This window comes from Anser cygnoides, chromosome 28 (genome assembly GCF_040182565.1).
Source record: "Anser cygnoides isolate HZ-2024a breed goose chromosome 28, Taihu_goose_T2T_genome, whole genome shotgun sequence".
NCBI lineage: Eukaryota > Metazoa > Chordata > Aves > Anseriformes > Anatidae > Anser > Anser cygnoides.
The window spans coordinates 4,647,262-4,660,649 of record NC_089900.1 but is presented as its reverse complement, the minus strand read 5'-3'; the positions used below and the strand labels follow the sequence as shown (position 1 = coordinate 4,660,649).

General features: G+C 55.0%; 2 protein-coding genes across 2 annotated transcripts in view; both read right to left on the bottom strand.

The window, feature by feature from the left end:
• The window catches only part of LOC136787207 (coiled-coil domain-containing protein 81-like), a 17,583-nt gene extending 15,595 nt beyond the window's left edge, over window positions 1-1,988 (bottom strand). Inside the window, exons 1-3 of the mRNA XM_066984337.1 lie at window positions 1,713-1,988; window positions 1,244-1,314; window positions 493-610 (exon numbers count right to left, since the gene is read on the bottom strand). Of these exons, the coding sequence (XP_066840438.1) occupies window positions 493-610; window positions 1,244-1,314; window positions 1,713-1,988 (465 nt within the window). The remainder of the gene's footprint in view (window positions 1-492; window positions 611-1,243; window positions 1,315-1,712) is intronic.
• Window positions 577-13,388, bottom strand: LOC136787206 (uncharacterized). The gene is made up of 10 exons (XM_066984336.1): window positions 13,154-13,388; window positions 12,644-12,714; window positions 12,127-12,215; window positions 11,893-12,010; window positions 8,484-8,689; window positions 8,099-8,244; window positions 2,216-2,369; window positions 1,244-1,969; window positions 727-815; window positions 577-610 (listed from the first exon to the last, which is right to left on the bottom strand). The coding sequence occupies exons 1-7, from the start codon at window positions 13,386-13,388 to the stop codon at window positions 2,260-2,262; spliced, it is 975 nt and encodes a 324-aa protein (XP_066840437.1). The 3' UTR covers window positions 577-610; window positions 727-815; window positions 1,244-1,969; window positions 2,216-2,259.

Here is a 13,388-nt window from a genome sequence, read left to right as displayed (position 1 = left end):
GGGCAGTCATGCCATCTCCCTACCTCAGCACTCTCTTGTGCCTGCCACAACGTTTGGGATAGCGTTTGAAAAAAATGCCTGAAAGAAACTTTTCCATCTGGTATCACAGCTCCTTAGGCTGGAAGAAACAGCAGGGGAGATGGGGCCACGGCAATCCTAAGCCACGGTGAGACATGTTAGAATGAAGGCAGGGGACATTTGCTCCCACAGACAAGAAGATGGACTCTGCTGCAATGTGGGGGGACTCCTGAAGGGAGAAGAGCTTCTGCAACAAGGCCCTGCATTCAGCTCCCCCAGGGATCGGGGCCCTGGTGGAAAATGAAGCTGGTGTGCCAGTCTCAGGCAAACGTGCTGCACGCTTGCCATCCGTTGAGAGAGCGGCCTCCGCTGGGACGTGTGTCAGGAGCCACCCTGCGGCTGGTGGGTCCAAAGGGGACATCTCTCCTGTGTGGCTGCAAGTGGCTCCTTCCTCCTTTCCCCCAGGGGTCTCACCTGGTAGACAGCTTCTTCTCCACATCTTGCTGCCTTGTGCCCGGCTCCCAGCTTGTCAGGATGGGGAGGGAAAGCTTCTTCCTCCTCTGCAGCAGCTTGCCAGGATGGCTCTCTGAAACTAGGAAAGGAGGAAGCTCTTCAGAGCAGCCGCGTGGGCACTGCCTTTTAACCTGGTTCAAGTCAGCCAGCATGGGACAGGGACCACCTCCAGACAGCAGGGACCTGTTCCCTTACCTCTTCTGATCCTGCGCTCTCCTGAAGCTTCCTCCTGTGAGGTGGTGGAAGCTTTGGCCTCTGGCCTTCTCCTCACAGTCAGATGAAACCTGGCAAACAAACGATGACACGGGCTTGAAGAAGGCTGGCCTCCTACCCGTTGCAGCTTGCTGGCAGTAATCCTCCTGGTGTTGCACGAGGCATGGCATCCCTTTTCCGTCATGTCCATGCATGGGGTTTGTTGTCAGTCTTCCCGCAGCACCAGAAAAGGTAGCCTAAATTCCCCTCCACATGCAGGCAACTCTCTTTGACGGGAATCAGAACAGCGCGGGCACAAGAAACACAACCACAATGCCCCTCCGCTCCAGGTGAAGACACTCGTAGCCGAAACTCAGCATTAGTTAACCAGGAACCAGTCTCCCTGGGATTTAGCCCTGACTGGGTGCTGAAGGTGGAGACCCAGCCGCGCACGTTCCAAAGCAGGAGGTGGGAAGCCTCCCGCTGGGTCAGCCAAGGGCTGCGGAGGAAACGCACTCACCTTGGGATCATCTGGATCCCACGAGCGGTGGTCTCTCCACTGAAGGCGGTCAGATGTGCCGGCCACATTCTCTGCAAAGAGACACAGACCTGCTGGAGGGTTTCTGAGGCGGTTTTCTCACGGCTCTCATTGACAGGAAGCAAACCTGTCTCCCAAGCCAAAAGAAAGCCTTCTCTCCAAAGCCCTCCTCCAAAGCCTCTTCCATGAACCTTTGTTCTGCTCTGGAGGAGCTGCATGGCAGAATATGGAGGCTGTACAGTAACACTGCCAGGCTTTTTGCAGGGGCAAGCGCCCAGATGCTCAGAAGAAACTCTCTTTGTTAATGGAGAAAGCAGCTAAGGGGGCAAGCGAGGGGAAGGGCATTTGACTGGCCTGCCATGTCCGGGCTGGCCAACAGCGGTCGGATTGCTCACCCTTCGCTAGGATTCCCAAAGAAATTGAAGTAGCCCTCAAAACCTCACCAACTTACACTGTGGAGCAGTGCAACAAGGCCCGCAATGCTCCCCAGACGTTTGACACAGTCCAGATAAAACTTCATGCACGGGAAACCATCTTCGCACGTCAAAACACCAATGTCCCTGAAGGCAAAGGGGACGTGCTCCTTGCTCCTCAGGAGGAAGCAGTACAAGAGGATGGTCTCTTGCACACAGTTCTTCACCACGTGCAGTGGGAAGGAGGTGGCTCGCGATAGCTGCACGCAGTTCAGCGGCTCGATCTTGACACCATCTGCAAGGAGAAGCAACATCCTCAGTGCCACGGCAAGCCCAAGTTGCTTGCAACGTTCAGAACAAGTTCCCATAGAAAGGGTCGCTCAGAGGAACTGCTCCTGGGGCACAGTTTCTTTTGGGGGAACTCAAGCTGCACCCTGACCGTCGGAGACAATCCTCTACTTCTCCCAGGCCTTTCCAAAGAGCAGGGAGAACAAACCGTTCCGGACATGGGGCAGGAAGAGGGGGGCTGCTGCCTTCTCACCAGGGAGGAGCTCAGTGGGACAGAAGATCTCCTCCAGCCACAACTCATCGATGTCCAGCTGGAAGAAAGGTCTTTGAATCAAGAGCAGCTCTTCTTTGCCATGGAACTGCTCTCGGACAACACCAAAGGTCCCGAGTCCCGCAACCCGAACGCCCTGCACACAGAAAAGACAGAAAGGCCGAGGAGGGAGTTCTTGAGAGACGGGAAAAGGGATGACTGTCAGAGCAGGGGGACACTGCTCTGTGCCCTGCCCGCTCCTCAGGGACAATGGGGCAAGGTGGGGCACTTTGGAAAGCTTTGCAAAAGAGCCGCATCCTCTGTTTCTTTCGTCACCCCCCTCACAGGATTTGCCAACATCCCTTGGCTAGAGAAGCGCCCGGAGGTTTCCAGCACACGGATTAGGCCTGGGACTGACTGCCAGCAACTGTCCTAGGCACGGAGCCAGGATATTCCCCCATCTCTCTGCTCGCCCTCCCCACTCAGGCCGCAGGGAAGAGTGAAGCCCTAGGGTGTGCCAAACACCTGAGAGGCAGAGCACATCTGGCCTTGGTTTCTCTCCCAGCTGGCCAAGAAGCTGCTCCGGGCACCCCGGGCAGTCTCAGAGCACTGCCACGGTGCTCGGGCAGGGATTGCTCTGCAGGGCCCAGGACACCAGCCCACCTTACTCCGCTTCAGCTCTTCCAGAATGTACTCGGATACGGAGTACCGAGGCCCCCTTGGGACCCTGGGGTCCCCTCTAGTCCTTGACTAGGGGTGTGGTGCTGAGACCTTGTTCAGGTCCCTTGAGAAAGGCTGGGCATTGACAGATTGGCAGTGGATTCATCTGGTCTCAGCAGCGTCTGGCTTCTTTTCAGGGTAACATAAATGTGATTGCCCTCCATCTACAAAAGCTCAGGCAGCTGGGGACAAGTCCAGCCAGCTCCCTCACTCTGCTCTGAGCCACAGGGAATCCCTTTGCCTCTCAGGTCTCACAACCATTCCCTGTGAGTGCAGCAGAAACGCTCAGGATTTCTGACTTCAGAGAACACTGTGTGGGCATGAAGAGGGGGAAGAGAATGTGTATAAAACATTGCCCCTAAAACTCCTTTCTGCCAACTACATTATGTAGCAGCGGAATGCAGATGTTAACATGCTGACATGAAGATGATCAGCATGCTGGAGCACCTCTCCTTCGAAGAAAGGCTGAGAGAGCTGGGGCTGAGCAGGGTGACCTCACTGCAGCTTTTCCGCATTTAAAGGGGTCTTCTAAAAATATGGAGAGCTATTTTTTTGATCAATCAAATCATGACAGGATCAGGGGAATGTTTTTAAACTAAAAGAGGGGAGATTTAGATTAGAGATTAGGAGGAAATTCTTCACTCAGAGGGAGGCGAGGTACTGAAACATATTGCCCAGATAGGCTGTGAATGTCCTATTCCTAGAGGTGTTCAGGACCAGGTTGGATGAGGTCCTGGGCAACCTGATCTAGTGGGTAGCATCCCTGCCCATAGCAAGGTGTTTGGAAATGGATTATCTGTAAGGTCTCTTCCAACCCGAGCCATTCTGTGATTCTATGCTCTTTTGTGTAAGAAGGGATTTCATCTGACAAAATCTGAAAATAAAACCTTGCCCTCCTGCTATGTTCCTGTGTACTCCCTGCACTGGGTCAGGACTGATTCCCTTGCGAGACCAGCAGCAGAGGCCCCTGCTCCTCATTGCACACTGAACCTTAAAAACGAAGCTCATGTCATGGAGCTAAATGAAAGATTCCAGCAGAGAAACAAAAAGCATTGGAGTATGGCAGGGGGAGGTCTACAAGGAATGGCATAGGGTTCACTCAGAGAAACCTGTCCTAACTTTTCATTGCCTTTTACTACATGTACAGATCTCCATACCCAACAGGCATCAGATGTCCAACAGCAGCTCCATCAGCGAGTTCCTCCTCCTGCCATTCGCAGACATGCGGGAGCTGCAGCTCCTGCACTTCGCGCTCTTCCTGGCCATCTACCTGGCTGCCCTCCTGGGCAACGGCCTCATCCTCACCGCCGTAGCCTGCGACCACCGCCTCCACATCCCCATGTGCTTCTTCCTCCTCAACCTCGCCCTCCTCGACCTGGGCTGCATCTCCACCACTCTCCCCAAAGCCGTGGTCAACTCCCTCTGGGACACCAGGGCCATTTCCTTATACAGGATGTGCTGCCCAGGTCTTTTTCTTTTTCTTTTTGTTTTCAGCAGAGTGTTATCTTCTCACTGTCATGTCCTACGACCGCTACGTTGCCATCTGCAAGCCCCTGCACTACGGGAGCCTCCTGGGCAGCAGAGCTTGTGCCCAGTTGGCAGCAGCTGCCTGGGGCAGTGGCTTTCTCCATGCTGTGCTGCACACGACCAGTACATTTTCCCTGAAACTTTGCCAAGGCAATGCTGTGGACCAGTTCTTCTGTGAAGTTCCAAAGATCCTCAAGCTCTCCTGCTCAAACTCCTACCTCAGGGAAGTTTGGATAATTATGGTTGGATTCTGTTTAGCGTCTGGCTGTTTTGTTTTCATCGTGCTGTCCTATGTGCAGATTTTCAGAGCTGTACTGAGGATGCCCTCTGAGCAGGGACAGCTCAAAGCCTTTTCCACGTGCCTCCCTCACCTGGCCGTGGCCTCCCTGTTTCTCAGCATGACCATATTTGCCTACCTGAAGTCCCCCTCCATCTCACCATCTCTGGACCTGGTGGTGGCAGTTCTGTACTCAGTTGTGCCACCGGCATTGAACCCCCTCATCTACAGCATGAGAAACAAGGAGCTTAAGAGTGCTGTTAGGAAAGTGATTGCATGGATATTTCTGATTAGTGATAAATTTCCCCTCTATCTACACAAATGACTTCCCTTGCAGGCCTGCTCCTTGTTTATCATTATTGAAGTTTTGATCCTCAGTATCATTTGCATTTACTAATTTCTTAGAAATATGTTTCTTTATTCATCGGCCACCTACTGCGGAATGAAACTGTTCTGTTTACTCTCGAGGCTTTATAATATGTGTATAACAGCAGGCCAGAGTAAACTCTGTGATAGCGTCTGCCTAATAAAATTGCATCTCCCCAGTGCTCTTCTTGAAGACTTGGTTCTTCTTTCAAAGCTGGTGCCAAGACCAGGGCTGAACAGCTGCTCCCCGAAAAGCCTGTTGCTCCACGGATAAGGCAAAGAAAAAGCTCATTTTGTGAGCTGTGAGAGACCGAGGGTAGGATTTAGGAGTAAGCTGTTGGTGTCTGATGACAGCAGAAATGGTGAATAGTCACTGAGGTACACAGCCGTGACTGTCCCACAACTGTCAGGGCAGAGGACATCCTCCAGGAAATTAACGGGGAGCTGCCTGAAGCTGCCACAACCATGGAACCCAGTGAGAGGGTTTGGCAGCAGTGATCCCAACCCAGCTGGGTCTACTTCTCACCCTGTGCAGCTGTGTCTGTTTGCTTCTGTCCTGCAGTTCCTAGGGCCAGCACGCATCCTTGAGACAGTTTCCCCCAAGCTATCTGTTGGCCCTTACCTCAAAAGTCACCACCGGACGAGGCTTCTCAGCTCACGTACACCTGAAGGACTGGAGTGAAGCTGTGATCACAGAAAGAGCAAGCCCTTGGATCCTTGCAACATCCTTGGATCTCTGCATGGCTGGAAGCCTCTGCAAGCCCCATGGGAAAAGAGAGCCTACTGAGAACATCCTGATGCTCCATATACCATCCCCTCAGGCCATCAAGAAAGGTCCCTCAGCCCTAAGATCCAGCCCAGCTTCTTGTTGCATCAGCAACCAGGAGAAATTGCCCCAGAATACCCAACACTCTTGCGCTAGCAAGCAAATACGCCCATGTGTGTACATAAACACACCGTCTTGTACACACACACAAACGTGCACACACGGATACAGCTGAGCACACACAAACCGGTTCAACTGGGAACAGCATTTGCCCAGGGTAGGCAGTGACTGGAGCCTCACAAAGGGAGAGATCAGTCAAGCTGGAGTCACCCACAGGGACAGTACCGAATTAAGATGTCCACAGGCAAAAGATGACTCTGCAGCTCCTGTGGGATTCAGTGGGAGACAGCATGCACGAGGAAGGGAAGACACACAGGGACTGATGCTGTATAACCTGCCAGGCACCTAAGCACCGCACAGCCATTTTTTCCCCTCTCCCCTCACAGCAGGATGAATGAGAGAATTGAAAAAGCTAAAAGTGTGAGAACTCGGGGGTTCAGATAGTTAACAACTTCATAAGAAAGAAGACAAAGAAATAAACCAACAAATATAAGGGGAAAAACAAATATGAAAAAAACCACCTTCTTCTCGTATTTATAGGCATTGGTGAGATCCCTTCAGACCCTCCTCTGCTCTAGGCTAAAAACGTCCCTTATCACCCTGAGCCCGTGTAGAAAGAAGCAAAACAAGGTCCCTATTTAGAGTCTGTTTTCTGGTGAGTGTGTTTGACAGCAACTGCGCAAGAAGACCCAAGCCCTCAGGTGCTATCCCGAGCAGCTTCCCTTCACGTGATGCAAATGCTGTGGCAAAGACTTATCCCTTGCTCGTCCCCGCCTGCAGTCACAGGACTGCCACCCAGCAGCACTGTGCCCAAGCTCCAGGAGCAATCGGGCCCAACCCAACACAAGGCCCAGGAGGAGAGCGCGGAAGTGAGAGCAGAGGAAAGAAGCAGCACCGGTTGCCGGGCGCCGATTGGCTGCCAGAGCCGCCAGGCAAAGGGAGCCCCACCCCCTGCCGGCTGCCTGGGGCTCGCTGCCATGGCAACCGTGCGACCGCCTGACCAGGCAGGGCGGGCGCCGCCATCTTAGGGGTCGTGGGCGGGCTGGGGGCGTCTCGGGGCCTGAGGGGGGGACCCGGCCCGTGTGCCCGGGGCGCCCCTGCCCGCCCCTGCCTTTGCTCGCTCCCTGTGCCTCACCGCCTTGTCTTCCCTTTTCTTTGCGGTGTCGAATGCACGAGAAGCCCGACAGGCTCGCGAAGGCGGCCAGTCACTTGCACAAGAAGCAATAGGGCTGGATGCTCCTGAAATGCTGCTTGTTGCTGGCCGGGGCGGCACCCTGCCACAGTCTTGGTGACAGCCTGGCAGCTTTGTGCCTGGGTATCACTGTGAGATCAGGCTAACAGGATGAAGGCTTTGTTCCTCATCCCTTCTGCTGAGAGAGGGGTTTTGCCTCTCGGCAGGAGCTATCCCCAGGCTCTCAGCATATTTAAGCAAACTAAATGCAGCTACAGCCTCTTCTTTGTCTGAGACCTGATCTCAGCTGATGAGGAAGGAATGGGACCAGCAAACCCTTTCTGGCTGCAGCAGCTCAGGCCTGGCTGCCCTGGCCCTGGGGCAGGAGGAGCTGCCTGAAGACCCCCAGGGATGGCACGGAGGGGCTGCGGGCCTCCCAGGGGCTGGCTTGTGCCTCGGATGTCCCATCTGTGGGGCTGAGCCCTCTGTGCCCCCAGGAGCTGCCGTGCCCTTCAGAGGGACTGGGGCTGTGGTGGCAGTGCCCAGAGCCCTGCAGCAGCCTGCTCCGGACACTGCCCTGGGGCCAGCCCAGCATGAGAAGCTGGGCTGGGCTGGGCAGAGGGCAGGGAGGTGGGCAGAGGGCAGGAAGGTGGGAGTGCCTCCACAGCAGAAAGGGATCCCTCAGCCTCTGTCAGACACCCCTTCTGCCTCTCCCCTCATCCAGACCCTGCAGCCATGCGGTGCCACGTGCACCCACCCTTCCAACCTGTGATGAGTTTTAGGCCTTGGCGGTAACCAAGGTCATGCCCGCTTTAGGAGGAATCAAAGGGTGTCAGAGGCAAGCCCAGGACTCAGGGACTGGGCTCCTGGACATGTCCTGACATCACTCAAGAGCTACTCGAGTGCCCCAGGACGGGAACGGAGCCGGCACACACTTACTCAGGCTGGAGTCTCTCCAGCTTGGCTGCTGCTCCCAACTCCTCTGCTGGGGCAGGGTTCTCAGCCTTCCTCCACCTCTTCCTGACCTCCTTGCTCCTGGGCTGGGCTGGAGGACGGGGAGTCCAAGCATGTTGGCTGTTGAATCGCTGCAAGGAGAAGACGCTCTCATCAAACAGGACTGGACACACAGGTGCTGTTTCCCAGAGGACCTCTTGAAAGGGCCCTGCAACAGGACCTGGGAACCAGGCGACTCGGCGCTGCCAGCCCACGTCTGGCTGCTGCTTTTATCCCTCCCTTTCTGCTGACAACCTCTCCCTCACAGGGAGGAGCAGGCAAAGCCCTGCCCTGCGGCCTGGTGCCCGTCCTGCTCCCACCACCCTGGGACCTGCCGCCCTCGGAGCCCTGGCGGAGAGGATCGCTGCTGTTCTCAGCGCTGTTGATCACTGCCAGTAGCTGGGGTATCTGTTGGTCCTCCCCCTCGGACCAGGCTTCCCATGCAGCCATTTCTGCCCGGGCTTGCGCTTGTCGCTTTCGGTACGTGGGCCATGAGCTGTCTGTTTGGTCCCACTGTGAAGACAGGTTCCAGACCTCCTGGAGGAAAAAAAAACAAAACAAAAACACAACAGCAGACAGGATTGGTCTCAGCTGTCCCTCAGGCCTAACCCGCACTCCTGCCCCCTCGCCTCAGCCGGTCTGTCAGCAGTGCTTCGACCCTCAAGGATGAGGGGCCCTGAAGCTAGGCCAGGCTCCTCAACTCGTGACAAACACAGCTGAACAGCCTGCGGTGACCAAAGCCCTCTGCCATCAATGACCCAGAAAGGCCTTGTTCCTTTTCCATGGCCCCTGGTCAAAATGAAGTGGCTCATGGCAACACGGGAGGCAGTAAGAGGCAGGGAAGGTGTGCGAGACGCCACCTTCTGTCTCCTGAGGAGGAGATGAAGGAGGTAACAAACGTGGAAATGAACGCATCCCAAGGGACCTGCTCGGGATCGCTCCACACAAAGAGGCTTTTGCACAGGCCCAAACAGCACGGTCATTGCAGCAAGGCAGAGCAGGTACCTGCAGCGCTCTCCTGGAGGCTTCAGGAGCAGGGAGCGCAGTGGTGGTTGTAAGGAATGGTCCAGCAATTCGTGCCACTAAGGGATTTGAAGGGTTAACATTGAGGCCTGGGTTTAGGTGATAAGAGAACAAAGGGATTTCTTCAGAGAAAACCTGCTGACTCTGCACGGACGTGCAGTAACTTCTGACATCCGGCCAAGAGAGCACTAGATAAGGAGGAAGAATATGAGCCTCCCCGTCTGAGCGGCCCCCAAGAGACTAACAGAGACTGATAAGCAGGCGCACCTGGGAGGACTTTGGATTCGGGAAACCAATTCTAATAACCCTGCCTCTTCTAGAAGTAGTAATGAATATGTATTAGCCTAGGAGCATAAAAACCAGCCGCCTTACGTAACAGGTGTGCGTCCTGGTGGAGCAGAGACTCCCGGCGCACCCAGCGCTGTTTGCTCGCCTCTATTCGTTTAATAAATTGTAAACTTTGATTGTAATCCTACTTGGGACTCAGTCATTTATAACAGTGGTGGACTTGGCTCGAGGAGCTGTTTCCTGCCTGTCTGCCTTCTTCGTCCCGGGGGAGCTGCCTGGACACGGGGGGAGCACACTGCAAACAGACACCAGGAGGAGGCTGCATGAGCCCAGGGGAATTCGGTCTCCAGTCCGCGCTCGCAAGCTGCGTCAGCCTCTGCAGCAGACGGCAGTTCCGCAGCGGGCGGGCGTATTGGACTGGCCGTGTTCTCTTCAGCAGAGACAGAGAGAGCCAAACGCGAAGCTGTGGCACCACCTGCCTTCAGGAAGGCTCGGGATGCCCGCATCCAGGCCCTTTTTGGTGGAAGAAGGAGAGGAGCGGTGTCTTGCGCAAGGACAGGAGCCGAGAGACACCATTATGGCCCACCCGGGCTTTACTTCAGCTTCTCCTCTGTGGCCCTGAAACACGGTGCGCTCATGGGTGGAAAACAGGTTATCGCTGCGGAGCCAGTAGCATCAGAGAAAGCCGTCAGGTAAGGAGGGCAGTCATGTCATCTCCCTACCTCAGCACTCTCTTGTGCCTGCCACAACGTTTGGGATAGCGTTTGAAAAAAATGCCTGAAAGAAACTTTCCCAGGAAGCCTCCCGCTGGGTCAGCCAAGGGCTGCGGAGGAAATGCACTCACCTTGGGAACATCTGGATCCCACGAGCGGTGGTCTCTCCACTGAAGGCGGTCAGATGTGCCGGCCACATTCTCTGCAAAGAGACACAGACCTGCTGGAGGGTTTCTGAGGCGGTTTTCTCACGGCTCTCATTGACAGGAAGCAAACCTGTCTCCCAAGCCAAAAGAAAGCCTTCTCTCCAAAGCCCTCCTCCAAAGCCTCTTCCATGAACCTTTGTTCTGCTCTGGAGGAGCTGCATGGCAGAATATGGAGGCTGTACAGTAACACTGCCAGGCTTTTTGCAGGGGCAAGCATCCAGATGCTCAGAAGAAACTCTCTTTGTTAACGGAGAAAGCAGCTAAGGGGGCAAGCGAGGGGAAGGGCATTTGACTGGCCTGCCATGTCCGGGCTGGCCAACAGCGGTCGGATTCCTCACCCTTCACTAGGATTCCCAAAGAAATTGAAGTAGCCCTCAAAACCTCACCAACTTACACTGTGGAGCAGTGCAACAAGGCCCACAGTGCTCTCCAGACGTTTGACACAGTCCAGATAAAACTTCACGCACGGGAAACCATCTTCGCACGTCAAAACAACAATGTCCCTGAAGGCAAAGGGGACGTGCTCCTTGCTCCTCAGGAGGAAGCAGTACAAGAGGATGGTCTCTTGCACACAGTTCTTCACCACGTGCAGTGGGAAGGAGGTGGCTCGCGATAGCTGCACGCAGTTCAGCGGCTCGATCTTGACACCATCTGCAAGGAGAAGCAACATCCTCACTGCCACAGCAAGCCCAAGTTGCTTGCAACATTCAGAACAAGTAACCAGAGAAAGGGTCGCTCAGACGAACTGCTCCTGGGGCACAGTTTCTTTTGGGGGAACTCAAGCTGTACCCTGACCGTCGGAGACAATCCTGTACTTCTCCCAGGCCCTTTTTGGTGGAAGAAGGAGAGGAGCGGTGTCTTGTGCAAGGACAGGAGCCGAGAGACACCATTATGGCCCACCCGGGCTTTACTTCAGCTTCTCCTCTGTGGCCCTGAAACACGGTGCGCTTACGGGTGGAAAACAGATTATCGCTGCGGAGGGGAGCCAGTAACATTTGAGAAAGCCGTCAGGTAAGGAGGGCAGTCATGCCATCTCCCTACCTCAGCACTCTCTTGTGCCTGCCACAACGTTTGGGATAGCGTTTGAAAAAAATGCCTGAAAGAAACTTTTCCATCTGGTATCACAGCTCCTTAGGCTGGAAGAAACAGCAGGGGAGATGGGGCCACGGCAATCCTAAGACATGGTGAGAAATGTTAGAATGAAGGCAGGGGACATTTGCTCCCACAGACAAGAAGATGGACTCTGCTGCAATGTGGGGGGGCTCCTGAAGGGAGAAGAGCTTCTGCAACAAGGCCCTGCATTCAGCTCCCCCAGGGATCGGGGCCCTGGTGGAAAATGAAGCTGGTGTGCCAGTCTCAGGCAAACGTGCTGCACGCTTGCCATCCGTTGAGAGAGCGGCCTCCGCTGGGACGTGTGTCAGGAGCCACCCTGCGGCTGGTGGGTCCAAAGGGGACATCTCTCCTGTGTGGCTGCAAGTGGCTCCTTCCTCCTTTCCCCCAGGGGTCTCACCTGGTAGACGGCTTCTTCTCCACATCTTGCTGCCTTGTGCCCGGCTCCCAGCTTGTCAGGATGGGGAGGGAAAGCTTCTTCCTCCTCTGCAGCAGCTTGCCAGGATGGCACTCTGAAACTAGGAAAGGAGGAAGCTCTTCAGAGCAGCCGCGTGGGCACTGCCTTTTAACCTGGTTCAAGTCAGCCAGCATGGGACAGGGACCACCTCCAGACAGCAGGGACCTGTTCCCTTACCTCTTCTGATCCTGCGCTCTCCTGAAGCTTCCTCCTGTGAGGTGGTGGAAGCTTTGGCCTCTGGCCTTCTCCTCACAGTCAGATGAAACCTGGCAAACAAACGATGACACGGGCTTGAAGAAGGCTGGCCTCCTACCCGTTGCAGCTTGCTGGCAGTAATCCTTCTGGTGTTGCACGAGGCATGGCATCCCTTTTCCGTCATGTCCATGCATGGGGTTTGTTGTCAGTCTTCCCGCAGCACCAGAAAAGGTAGCCTAAATTCCCCTCCACATGCAGGCAACTCTCTTTGATGGGAATCGGAACAGCGCGGGCACAAGAAACACAACCACAATGCCCCTCCGCTCCAGGTGAAGACACTCGTAGCCGAAACTCAGCATTAGTTAACCAGGAACCAGTCTCCCCGGGATTTAGCCCTGACTGGGTGCTGAAGGTGGAGACCCAGCCGCGCACGTTCCAAAGCAGGAGGTGGGAAGCCTCCCGCTGGGTCAGCCAAGGGCTGCGGAGGAAACGCACTCACCTTGGGATCATCTGGATCCCACGAGCGGTGGTCTCTCCACTGAAGGCGGTCAGATGTGCCGGCCACATTCTCTGCAAAGAGACACAGACCTGCTGGAGGGTTTCTGAGGCGGTTTTCTCACGGCTCTCATTGACAGGAAGCAAACCTGTCTCCCAAGCCAAAAGAAAGCCTTCTCTCCAAAGCCCTCCTCCAAAGCCTCTTCCATGAACCTTTGTTCTGCTCTGGAGGAGCTGCATGGCAGAATATGGAGGCTGTACAGTAACACTGCCAGGCTTTTTGCAGGGGCAAGCGCCCAGATGCTCAGAAGAAACTCTCTTTGTTAACGGAGAAAGCAGCTAAGGGGGCAAGCGAGGGGAAGGGCATTTGACTGGCCTGCCATGTCCGGGCTGGCCAACAGCGGTCGGATTGCTCACCCTTCGCTAGGATTCCCAAAGAAATTGAAGTAGCCCTCAAAACCTCACCAACTTACACTGTGGAGCAGTGCAGCAAGGCCCGCAATGCTCCCCAGACGTTTGACACAGTCCAGATAAAACTTCATGCACGGGAAACCATCTTCGCACGTCAAAACACCAATGTCCCTGAAGGCAAAGGGGACGTGCTCCTTGCTCCTCAGGAGGAAGCAGTACAAGAGGATGGTCTCTTGCACACAGTTCTTCACCACGTGCAGTGGGAAGGAGGTGGCTCGCGACAGCTGCACGCAGTTCAGCGGTTCGATCTTGACACCATCTGCAAGGAGAAGCAACAT

Excerpts from the sequence above, each read along its gene's own strand:
- LOC136787206 (XM_066984336.1), bottom strand. The coding sequence starts at position 13,388 with ATGTTGCTTCTCCTTGCAGATGGTGTCAAGATCGAACCGCTGAACTGC. Across the intron at positions 12,715-13,153 it reads TTATCTGGACTGTGTCAAAC|AGAATGTGGCCGGCACATCT; the intron begins GTCTGGGGAGCA and ends GTCTCTTTGCAG. Across the intron at positions 12,216-12,643 it reads GGGATCCAGATGATCCCAAG|GTTTCATCTGACTGTGAGGA; the intron begins GTGAGTGCGTTT and ends TTTGTTTGCCAG.